Here is a 12,729-nt window from a genome sequence, read left to right as displayed (position 1 = left end):
TCAGCAGGCATTCAAGCCTCGTTCTGCAGGAACCCACAATGATACCACACTCTCACCGGACTCAAACACACACGTTTCCAGCATTCCTGTACCATGGCTCAGGAGGAGCCATTAGATTACAGAGGCTAAGATCGTTCCCGCACAGACAGGAAAAGCAACTTTAGCCCTTCTGGCTGGAAGAGTCAGATGATCCCTTCCTTGCTTAAGACACCATTATCCAAGATCCCTTCCTCTGCATGCCTCATCCTCCTGTCAGTCTGCAGCTTAAACCCCTCGCATTTCCAGTTTTTGCATTTGCATTTACAGCTATGCAACACATCAAGCAACTCCTTTCCATCTTCACTTCTCTGGATGTTTACATTATCTCTTTGCTAAGGAAGAGATTCATCTGGCATCTTAGACGAAGATATTTTCCCTTTACAGACAACTGCTTATTTCCAGTAACTACTTGATCCAGATTTCCTCTGCAGCTCTGCAGAGGCTACAGTTCAGTTTGGGATGTGTTTCGCTGAAAACACCGCTTAGCCAAGCTGCACCCTTTATTTGAGCCCGTTAATGACTAAAAGATGTTAGAGAACTAGCAATTCGCTCTTCCTCTAGACAGGCACCTGTAACTACAGACCCACACTGACTTGCAGCTGTGCTGTGTACATGTACATTATACATAACATATAGCTGGGAGGATCTCTCTCCTCCTTAAGCCTCCAGGATAAAACTTCCTCCACATATTAGCAGTTGCTTTGACTTCTCACACCAAGCTGAAAGAAATGGAGAAAGAGGAAGTGGCAAACAGTTTATATAAAAATAGAATTATAGCAAGGTGTCCTTAAGGAATTCCATAATTAAAAATACTGTGCAAATACAGCTGAGTGACTAGCCTTCTTAAAAAACATCTATTGCAGCAACAGGATTTAACAAAAAAAAAGGAAAAAAACTAAAAAAACACCAAAAAACCCCCCAAAAATCAAGCTTTCTTCCAAGGGCAAATTAAACAAACAGCCCAATTCAAGAATGTTTTTCTGCTCACTATCAGCTCACTTTTGGGACCAAAAAGAAATAATGAAGCATTTCAGTACAAAAAGACCCAAAACACTAACTCAGCAAAGGAGGAAGAAAATAAAAGGATATGGGAACCATATCCAGAAAGTGAGCTCCTACTGCACCCCAATTGATAAACACAGTTAGGTATTTCAGAGTGTTCAAGGGGGTGGGTGGGAAAGGGGTGAGCTTCATTGTGCTTATTTATCAGTTTATTTTTCTGTATCTTCTTTTATTAACAGAGTTGCAACCAACTTGCCAGGACAACACTATAAATACAGCTAAAACAGACCTCAGGCTTTGTTAAAGAGTTCTTGTTCTAATGCTAAGGGCTGGAGTCACCCAGGACTGACTGACGCCACACCCAGCTGAACTACACCATTGGCCCGAATCTCCAACCATCTGCTCAAAGTTTACGTGAAACGACAAGATTCATTATCCTTTACCTTGGAGTTTGCTACAAAGTTCTGTTGAAAGCAAAAAGATTGAACTGAAAATGGTAAAATGGTTAATCAGAAAGTTTTCAAACTACAGCATGTATCTGCACAGTAAAAATATTAGCAAAAATGTGTGCCCCAGATGTACTGTAACCACATACTAAGGACCGAGAATGACTGCACAGTTAAATAAGAATTCAAATAAATCACTTAAACCAACAAGTCAAACAGAGCTTTCCGTTTTTGCTTGATATTCCAGTCATGATACCTCCTTCAGATACCAGTAAAAGCTGATAGCAGCTTGCTATGAAATCTTGCCCAGTCTTCTTTATCATGCCTCCTTCTCATACACACAGGGGAAAAAATATCAAAGAAATATTGCCAAATAATAAACAAGTCATAAAAAATTAATTCCAGATCTTTGAGATATGCTGAACATAGACAGCAAAAGACTTGCTGATAGATTATGATCTAGAAATTGAGTAGAATCTATAACCTTTTTACTTCTACTCCTCAGAAAATACGACAAGCTTTGAACACATAAAAACAACCTTCATTTTCTGAAGTTCAAAAATAATCCATCAAAATGACCATTTTGAGAAGCAACTGAGCAAGAATTCTCGTTGACTTATTACAGAGATCTCTACTTCTATCAAGTTAAAGGAATTTTCATCTCCCATTTTTTTAAGCAACCTGTCTTACAAGCCAGCAGTTCAGAACTCCTGAGATAAAATCCCAAAAGTCTTACAGGTCCCTCTAGCCATGAATGAAAATTTCACTTCATATGCACACATATATACACATAAACACTTAGATAAAGTGTAACACAAGTGACACTTGAAAGCTACAGATACTGTTATATGTATTTCTTACACCACTGAGCGGTAAGTCATATACTGTTAAGAAACATGCTTTAAAACATATTACTTGTTGGAACAGCTGCCAAGCACATGCGTGGTTCCCCTTCAGAAACCTCTTCCTTCTTACAGTTACTACTACACAAAAAACACCTCTTACAACCACATTAAGATTGACTTAATTCTAAGATGTCAACACCAAAACTTCAACTAAAGAGCTTTTGTCATGTAGTGAGGTATTTTCTGAGGAACGTTATGAGGAAAAAACATCCAAGTGACCCAGAAATCTTGGGCATGCTTTTACGTTACTCCTAGAGAAGTGTCAACCCATATGCTGTCCGTGCATCAGCAAATTCCTCCAAATTCTGATGCCAGCTTCTGCAGATTAGAGAAGCCTTATGTCAGCAGGCTTAAGCCACTCCTTTCCACAAAGCATTAATTTTATACTTACGTAAAAAGTGTTTTTCCAGTAAGGCTATTTCCAGGTGACCTTTGATCTCATTCAATCTGTCAGACTCTGTTCTGTTGAAATCCTGGACTCCTGATGCCATAATGATGGTCCCTGGACCAGCCTGGAAGAAAGCCAGAACACGCTGACTGAGGCACATTTTTTTTTTTGTCTTTTAAATACATCAACTTACTTCTGGGGCAGTAAAGAAACGGACACATGAGAAACATACAAGCATCAACAATTCTGCATGCCTCTTATTGAGCATTAAATTACCAAAATAAAGGAGTGAAAGCTAATCAAATGTGCTCCATCTCTCCCATCTGAGTTTACAGAACTCAATTCCACAGACCTCGGGGAGCTACAGAAAACAAAGATATTTCCTCCTCCACCTTACCACTTCAGCTGCATCATCGTTTAGCCCTTCTTCTGCCGATTTAAAAGGCATATTTGTACTATCCCTCTCCCCTTCCCATTAAACGAATGGTCAATCTCACATACTTTATAATAAAATTGTGAAGCTAGCAAAAGCAATACCTTTCTAGATATTTACTGAGCTATTGGAAAACACATATTACATATTTTAATATCCATTTATAGAATATGTAACTCTGAAGACAACAACCTCTCTGCAAAGAAGGGATCTCCCACTCCCTTGCTTCCAGCACAGCCGAATTACAGCTGAAGGGTGTCATTGGTGCCTTCGACTCAAAATCAAAGTGCTACATTACAGAAGCCTACATGTAAGAAATGATCTCAAGACAAAGAGATTTATTTACCTAACCACTCCCTCACTCCTTGTTTGAGCCCTGAAAACATAAAAGAACTGTACTGCTTTCGAAAGTCAGTTTGCATGAATTTAAGGATGACAGCTTAAATTACACACATATATAAATTCAACTCATCTACAAGAGAGTTAATTAAAAGACATCTTCTGTGTTTTAGGAAAGATGTGCAGAAAGCTCACCGACAGCAAAGCACTTTTGCTGTTGGGAATGATTTGCACTTTTAAGATAAAACACTGTGGAGATACCTGTTAAACATCTGTTTTCTTGCTTGAGCTGAACAGATGCTGAGTTTAAGCCTCAGAGTTTGTCTATACAGGCAAATTAGTACTCTGCAGGCACTTGCTGCATGGCATTTACCTGGCACCAACTCCCCACTTGGGCTTGCTCAGCGCCATGCCAAGTAGAGATGCTATTTCCAGTCCCAAAAGCAACACACAACCACTCTGCCAACGCTGATGTCCTCAGCAAGAAGGAGAAGCCATTAGCTCAGCAGCAGCCCTGTGCCACCTCCCATTCTGGAGCCAGCACAAACTACACCATAGCAGAGACAGGCAGTCCTCACACGGGGAGCTGCAGCACAGCAGCATTGCCCATTCACACCTGCTGTCAGCCAGAGAGGTGCAGTAAGACGTGCCATTCCCAACAGCTCCAGCCGCTGCTGAAGAGGAACAGCTGCCTGTTTTCAGATGAGCGTGGGATGGCAATTAACCTCTGTGTTGATTTCCTATCTGTAGAGCTGGGTAGTGTTTACTTATGCTGCAAGATTTAGTGTTAGCATCTGCCAGACACTTGAAGAGCCCCAAGAAGGGTGGTGAGGCTGAAGCTGAACAGCAGCACCCTTACAACACACTCTACAGGCAGGCACAAGAAAAGCGTCATTAAAATATAGGTTGCTGCCCAAGCATTAAAACACATCTGGGACAAAGGGACACTCTCTGCTCCCAGCACACACGAGTTCCTATGGGGCTGTCTGAAGAAACACTGCCACTGCTTAAAAATAAACAAATCGATAAATAAAGGAAATCACACACAGGTCAAAGAGCAATAGAATGCACCTGGGCTCTGCTCATCAGCCCAGTGCCTAGACAGCACCTGGCTCCTGGCCAACCTGTCCCCAACCTCTCACGCTGCAGCAGGGACAGGAGCAGAGAGACTGAGGTGTGGGAGGAGAGGAAGAAGAAAGGGGCTGGAAGATAACTAAGCATATTCAGGTCTTCATCCTCACTGAAGACACTCAAGATATGTCACCCAGAGATGAGGTACATTTCAGAAAACTATCTAGAGAAACAGCTCCACTGTTGCTCCTTTAGAGATCTTAAGTAATTAATTAAAGCCCAGGATACCTAGACTGTACCTCTTGGGAAGAAGAAAAAAGAAGAGGCACATAGCACTGGGGACAGTGATACGAGTTGACAGGATTCATTCTGAAAGTTTCCAAATGTGTGTATCTGCTAAAGCACTAGATCCAAGAAGTATGACATCATTTGATGCGTTGAAGATCAGGAGGTACACTTCATTAAACTAACCACAAAAGGTTACAACGACCTTCTACATTAGACAAAAAAGGAAAAAAATTTCACTAAGTTAAAACATAAGATTGCTTGCTAAGAATAAGTAAGAACATGTAATTATTGTGTAATAATAAAATGGTTTAACCAGAATAGTAAGATACACAGTGATACAAGTTTGGTGGCAAATAAAGTACCCAGTTTCCAAAATTAGAGTCACTATAACATATTAATGAATACAATTTAGAAGCTTTCAAAAAACTGAGCATGTCCAGGGCAGTGATATTGGAGACATTTAAGCAGATTGTTCCATTGTCTGTTAAAAGGTGTTAAGAGGCTAAAAAGATAAGAAATAAAGTCTATACATTTGCCAGAGGTCAACTGCCTGCCTCTGAATTCAAGCACCACTGTCTGAAGGTAGTACAGATGTCCTTTCTTGTTTCTGACTCACAGTAAAAGCCTTGAAGGCTTCCACAGATTTCTGCTTTTCCTTCTGCGTCTCTAGCTTTGACAGTATTTTACACAGGAGCCCTCTTAAAATGTTGGCAATCATTATTACTTAGCAAAGGTCGTGCACAAGGCTTGGCAGTGCCTAGGAAGCCAGCAAAATGCCAGAGTGGAGGGAGGAGTCGGAGACAGAGGGGTTAGGATAAAAAACTGGCTGGCTGGCCAGGCCCAGAGAGCGGTGGTGAATGGACTTAAATCCAGTTGGCATCCAGTCACCAGTGGTGTCCCTCAGTACTGGTGTCTGCTCTCTTTAACACCTTTATCAATGATCTCGATGACAGGATCAAGTGCACCCGCAGTAAATTTGCAGATGACACCGAGCTGGCCAGGAATGTCGAGCTGCTTGAAGGTCAGGAGGCTTTACAGAGGGATCTGGACAGGCTGGATTGATAGGCTGAGGCCAATGGTATGAGGTTCAACCCAAGTGCCAGGTTCTGCACATGGGTCACAACAACCCCCTGCAACACTACAGGCTTGGGACAGAGTGGCTGGAAAGCTGCCCAGCGGAAAAGGAGCTGGAGGTGGTGGTCGACAGCCGATTGAATATGAGCCAGCAGTGTGCCCAGGTGGCACACTGGCTTGTATTAGCAGTAGTGGGACCACCAGGACAGCAATCATTCCCCCGTACATGACACTGGTGAGGCTGCACCTTGAATACCATGTACGAAATAAGCTGGTGAAGGATCTAGAGAAAAAGCCCTGTGAGGAGTGGCTGAGACAACTGGTGTAGTTTAGCCTGGAGAAAAAAAAAGGCTGAGGGGAGACCTTATCCCTCTCTACAACTAACTAAAAGAAGGTTGTATTGAGGTGGAGGCAGTTCTCCCAAGTAACAAGCGACAGGATAAGAGGAAATCGCCTCAGGTTTCACCAGGGGAGATATAGGTTGGATATTGGGAAAAATTTCTTTACATAACAGATTGTAAAGCATTGGAGGAGGCTGCCCAAAGAAGTGGTGGAGTCACCATCCCTGAAGGATACTTAAAGGATGCATAGATGTGACAAAGGTGCTTAGTGACATGGCTTAGAGGTGACCTGGCAGTGCTGGGTTAATGGTTGGACTTGATGATCTTAAAGGTCTTTTCCAACTGAAACGATTCTGTGATTTTATTGTTCATTCATATACCTGTACATAGTACTGAATGTTTTCTCCCCTTTTATAAAAATGGGACATTTGCAACACTAAGAGTACATAAATTTATCTACAGCACAAAACAACAAGACATAACTTAAAATGAGGCAAATCAAGCCAGAACTGGCAAAAACAAGGGCAAGCTATGGTTTTTTAGGGCACAGTCCCCCTCCCTGAACATTTGCATCTTAGCAAATCAAATTTTGCTGGAGCAATGTTTTAAGGCTGTTTCAGGTGCATGTCCTGGTTTCAGCTGGGATAGAGTTAATTTTCTTCCTGGTAGCTGGTACAGTGCTGTGTTTTGAAGCTTATGTGAGAATAACATCGACAGCAACAACTAAAACATCAATGTGTTAAGTAGCGCCTATCCTAAGTTAAGGACTTTCCAGTTCCCGTGCTCTGCCAGTGAGGAGGTGCACAAGAGACTGGGGGGAGCATGGCCAGGACAGCTGACCCGAACCAGCCAAAGGGATATTCCGTACCACAGAACATCGTGCTCAGTACTGAAACTGTGGGGAGCTGGCCGAGAGGGGTGGATCGCTGCTCGGGCATCAGTCAGTGGGTGGTGAGCAACTGCACTATGCGTCACTTGTCTTCTCTTGGGTTTTTACTTCTCTCTCTTTTTTGTTGTTAAATTCCTTTTCAATAAAATTACTATATTTTTGTTATTGTATTTTGTTTTATTTTAGTTATTAAACCATTCCTATCTCAATCCATGAGTTTTACTTCTTTTTTTTCAAGTCTCCTTTCCATCCCACTGGGAGGGGGAGGAGTGAGTGAGAGGCTGCGTGCTGCTTAGTTGCTGGCTGTTGTTAAACCACGACAGCACCAAATTGTGATCTGGCAGGAAGGAACCCATGTTGCAGCTATAGAATAGGAAACCATGATGGCAGTGAACAAAGGGGACTTTAATTACCCAGCAAGCAATGCTACCGTTACCTGAATTTCCGATGTCACAGAAAGACAAACACTAATACATTCACCCTTAGGAGGTAGGAAGGGACCAGGTTACTCTATCTACCTATTTCACAATTGTGGTGTCTTTACAAAACAATGCAGAAATAACAATGCTGAATGTCCTTGCTTTAAAAAAAACCCCAAAACAAACAACCACCTATAGTAAAGAGGGGAGGACAGAATAAATCTGGGAAGTCATTAAGGAACTGACAGAGATGCTTATCAAAGAGTTAATCTGTTAAGCCACATGACTGTCTTGGCAATTATCTGATTACAGTGTCCAAGTACCTAAAGGGGCCTAAGAAAGCACCTGCTATCCAAGACAGACCCAGTAGTCAGAGGACTTAAAAGTACCCACACAAACAGCCAGCCAGCCTGTAAGCTGAGATCAAACTAGTTCAAATTAAGAGTAAAACACTTTTTGAACAAAATGTCTCAGAAACCACTGAGGAGAATTCAAAGGAATAACAAAGCCTTCCAATGCCAGGGCCCTCCCGCCAGGAGCTAGCTGTGTTAGGACAAGCGTGAGTTAGGACATTTATTATTGAACTAAACAGGTAAAGCTCACAGTTTAAAGATTAAGAATGTAAGATGACCTCATCTGTCCATCCTTTCTGTCCTTCCACGGGGTGTAAACTTTGCATGCGATACTTTGGTAGGATACGTGAAGTGTTGGGACTAAAGTCCCACCGCTGTTTTGTGGCCTGGGACCGAAAACTCACTTCACTTGTTGGAGGTATGCAACAGAGGATGCTCTTTGCAGATGGTCAGGGCTCGGCAATCACAGGCTTTTTACTCTGAAACCTCCATTTCTGGCAAGTTTTTGCATACACTTGTCAAGTTCAGACACGTACAAAAAGAAGAGGTACCTTATGTGCACATTTCTAAGTGCACTATGTACCCTCGAGGCACAGTACAGAAAGGCCTTTCATTCCTATGACTGTGCTGTACTGTTCTAGCAAACAGAGTTCTTTCTTTAATAAATCCATAATGATTGATATATCAGACTGGAAAAAAAAGAGAAGAAAACCCCAACAAAACCCAAGAAGTACAGAGGGACAGATACAAAGCCTTTGTCGAGGGAGTGGCCGACAGTAGGAGTCAGAGACACAGAGACAACCATGTATTAAAGATGCAGATAAGGGGACCAGGACTCAAATGCTGAACGCCTACGCTCAGTTCCAAGCCACTAATCTTGCTCTTTCAAGTCCACGAGTTCTGTACTCAGATGTTAATTGAAACAGAGAAGGAACAGAAGTGGAAGCATAGTACAGCTCACCTGAAAAGTACAGCATACCTGAAAAGATATGCAGCCTTCCTTCAATTTATACACAAGACTTGCATTGATTTTTGTATGCTTTCAACAGTTCCCCAAAGGTATTAAACAGGAAGAAACCAACAAGACTTGGTCTTCTCATGATCAGCATAAAAAAAAGTATTATACTAAGTTGCTTACAGAGCCTATAAAAGAAAAATCACCCTATAAAGCAAATTAAGATTTGAGTTTTAGTTACTAAATTAAAACCAATTCAGGTACATTTCAACCATGTGATCTCAATAAGAAACAGAGATATAATTTGGAATTGCCTTTTTCACACAATCTTAGCCACTATTTTAATATTGACTTAAATATACAAGCATTACTTTTATTCCCAGCACATCTGCAGCAGAGGGGACTATTTATTTTCCCTTCATTTTATGGATGGGCAGCAGCGCTCAGTGGGCAGATGTCTGTGAGGGCCAACTGCTAATCCATCTGAAATTTACCCCTTACACATCAGACTTCTTTCTTCACACAAGTTTGCTTGTTTTGCTCGTATCTGTAAGGTAGCTGCTTCTTACGCTGTTCCAGCATCACGCTGGGTTTAGATCTCCCTAACATCATGAGCAGGACAAAACGACAAGTCGGATGCTGTTGCTGCTCTCCTCTCTCTCCTTCTCTCTGTACTCAGCCGTATCCCAGACACCTAAATCATGACAGCCTACTTAACAGTATGTAATCAGACAGAAAACAAAGTGTTTCTCTTCAAATTACCTGCTCAGCACACAGAGCTCAACAATTTGAGAAAAACAAACGTGTAGCTGTAACACTTTATAACTAGCCAAAACTGTAAGTTTACCTCACTGCTCCTCAGCCATACTATTCTGGAGCTACTATCCTCCTAAAGAAACACAGAAAACAATACCTAGGGTTTCAGACAGATCTTTCTACTGCCTTTAGCTCTGCCATCCAGATCCTCCCAATTAGATACAAAGGGTATTCCCTGCTCTTCACACAAATATAATACCTTCAGTTTAACATAAATAAGCCATTATTTACCTACAAAAACCTCACAAAATACCATGTTGAAAGGGCAGGAGCACAGATTAGTCTCACAATACACACATCATAACAAAGGACAGAATTCTTCAGTAGAATAAAAGCAAATGAAAGACATTCAAAAGACTGCCTTGTCCGAGGAGCTTGAGGATTTGCTTAGGATAGACTTCTTGTGACTGAAAACATTCTGTCATTACCACTTGTTTGTTCCACGATCACATGAAAAAAGTTCTGGCACAAGAACTTCATATAAGCTGGACTACATGTGATACCACACAAGCCCACTTAAATTTAAAAAACCGAATGGCTACAGAACAGGACACCGGCTTCCAGCCCCAAAGGAGGTGCTTAAGCATATACAGTTTGAAGTCTTTTAGCTTAACACTTGTGGTGAGCAAGCCCTGTGCTTCTAAAAATGACCTTTTCAGACAACAGGCTGACCACATTTTGCAGATAAAAACTCACAGTAAATTTCTAAATAGGGTGGTACAAATTCTGACTTCCAAGTCGCATTCTAGAATACACTTAAACAGATAAATCTTAATTTAGACTGTAGCACTCCAAGCTCAAGGATCCACAGTCATTTTTTAACAGTTAGAGCAGTTAGGGTTTTTTAAACTAATATTTAATTTTTTCTGAAGCAGTGTCTTTTAAAAAGGTAGGTCTATTTGAGTGCTTCTGCTTACAAGCACCAAGAAGTTTTAGCACCTGAAGAATCTTGCTCACCTCCTGCACTGGGTTTAACCCAGTTCTATCGCATGGAAGCATTACTGGATACAACACTGCAATGAAGAACAAGGTGGTGTGACCCTCTAATGAAGCCACCAGAAGTCCTACCCCTACAGTCCTCGCCAGTGCCATTTAAACAGAACTGATCTCCTCAGACTGAAAGTCCTTCAGATGTGTTCCTTAGTAATTTAACTTAACAAATAAAAATTAGACAGCATTCAGGAGCACATCCAAGGTTAACGAACCTGTCAACCCTCAACATCTAAAATCAATTGTAGGGACAGGGAACCCTAATACTAGGAAATGAATTGATCTTTCCACAAAATGGGAACCTATTACTGGAAGCTTACTTTCTAGTGCACAAATCTTCAAGTGTTAAATCCAAAATACAGGGACAAAGAATTATTACTTTTTGTTATTTTTCCACCTGACAACAGTGTTACATAATACAACAATACTTAAGTACTTACAGGGTCTCTCAGCTCTTCATTGTCTCGAGTTGATGTTCGAGGTATTTTCACCGGGATTTCATCTCCACATTCAGTGTCTGAAGCATTTGGAGACTCTGCTAAATCAAGGAACTCATCTCTCTTGTGACCTCTGAACCTTATTTTGTCCAACTTCTTTAGCATGTTCAGCACTGCACTTTTCTGCTTTACCTTAACATGACGGTTGGAGTCTCTGCAAGAAACAATACATCAAGAGTACTTTAGAAAGCTTCTTTTAAACCTAGATACACACATTCTGAACGCTAACTACTTCTAACCATCTTTCAAGGGTCTTTCTGCCACTGGAGCTAAAAACATGCTGCAGCTTAGCTTTTTAACAGGCATTTTTTTTTTCCACAGTGTAACAGATGCATGGTTTGGTTTTCAGTAGCTGATGATTTACCATCTTCCCACACTATTATGTCCTCTTTTGCACAGCTATTTTTAAAGCCAGTCAGAATAGGCACAAGCTGCACTCCAAACATTGGGAAGTCAGTTCCTAACAGGTTACCTGAAACAGAAAGTTTAGCTGCTAAGTCCACATTCTTCAACTTGCTGATGCTTTTAATCAAAAACATGAAAATCCACTAATCTTCAAAACCAAACTTTACATTCCCAGAAAAAATGGACTGGAAGAGTAAGAAGGTGATCATATCTCCCTACCGCTTCAGGCTAAGAAAGTACCAAGGGTTTAATCCCAAAAGCCACTAGACAGATCCATGTAGAAGATCCCACCAAAAACTAGAGACTGTTGAAATCGTCCATAAACCACATTAAAATGTACTGCCAAAATCCTTAAAATTACCACTACTGACAATCTTGTATGCCCTCTGCTAGATTTCTGTTACTCCCTTTGAGACACAAAGGAGAATCACTTTACTACTGATGCTTCCACATTTTTTTAAAAACTTTACTGGAAGAGAAACGGCACAGCCAGTATTTCTGCAGAATGTGCCGATGTCATGGCACCTGGAGAACAAGAACTGCCCAGGACATTTCACTTCCAGAGACAGTATTTGAGATGAGCAATAATTAAATTCTAAATCATAATAGGAGAAGCATTTTGCTTTTTAAAAGACAACAGAAGAAAGCTTAATTAGCGTATGTAAACACATTGTAACAGTAGCTTTCCAAGACACTGCATTGTATAATTTCTGATTAAAAACAGACCTGCCAAATCAGTCTGATTCAACGTTGTACATGTATTATACTGTACCAAAGGTCCTCAGCTCAGGGCATTCCATTTGGAGGATGCCACAATGCTTTCCCAATGGTAAAAATGTATTTTGAGGCACTTATTCCTGTTACTATCCTTTTTTTTTCCCATGATCAGCTCTGTTCTCTTCTTCATTAAAACCATGCCTAGCTTCACAGCACATCATCCCAGGTACTGGTAGGAGATGAAAATGTAGATCTAGACATACCTCACTTCAGGATTATAAAGAAAGAGCAAGAAAGATAAGCCTTTTGCTACTGGCTCCCACAGCCTTTGCACCTAAGGCAATTCTCACCTCCTAACACAA

General features: G+C 41.1%; 1 protein-coding gene across 1 annotated transcript in view; it reads right to left on the bottom strand.

Moving 5' to 3' along the window:
- The window catches only part of GRAMD4 (GRAM domain containing 4), a 50,902-nt gene extending 39,499 nt beyond the window's left edge, over positions 1-11,403 (bottom strand). The window contains exons 1-2 of the mRNA XM_010145335.1: positions 11,189-11,403; positions 2,784-2,904 (exon numbers count right to left, since the gene is read on the bottom strand). Of these exons, the coding sequence (XP_010143637.1) occupies positions 2,784-2,904; positions 11,189-11,350 (283 nt within the window). The 5' untranslated portion in view covers positions 11,351-11,403. The remainder of the gene's footprint in view (positions 1-2,783; positions 2,905-11,188) is intronic.
- Positions 11,404-12,729: the final 1,326 nt, after the last annotated feature.

The sequence above is a fragment of the Buceros rhinoceros genome, unplaced genomic scaffold (assembly GCF_000710305.1).
Source record: "Buceros rhinoceros silvestris isolate BGI_N320 unplaced genomic scaffold, ASM71030v1 scaffold7501, whole genome shotgun sequence".
Lineage (NCBI taxonomy): Eukaryota > Metazoa > Chordata > Aves > Bucerotiformes > Bucerotidae > Buceros > Buceros rhinoceros.
The sequence above is the reverse complement of the archived record's forward strand: the minus strand, read 5'-3'. Positions and strand labels throughout refer to the sequence as shown.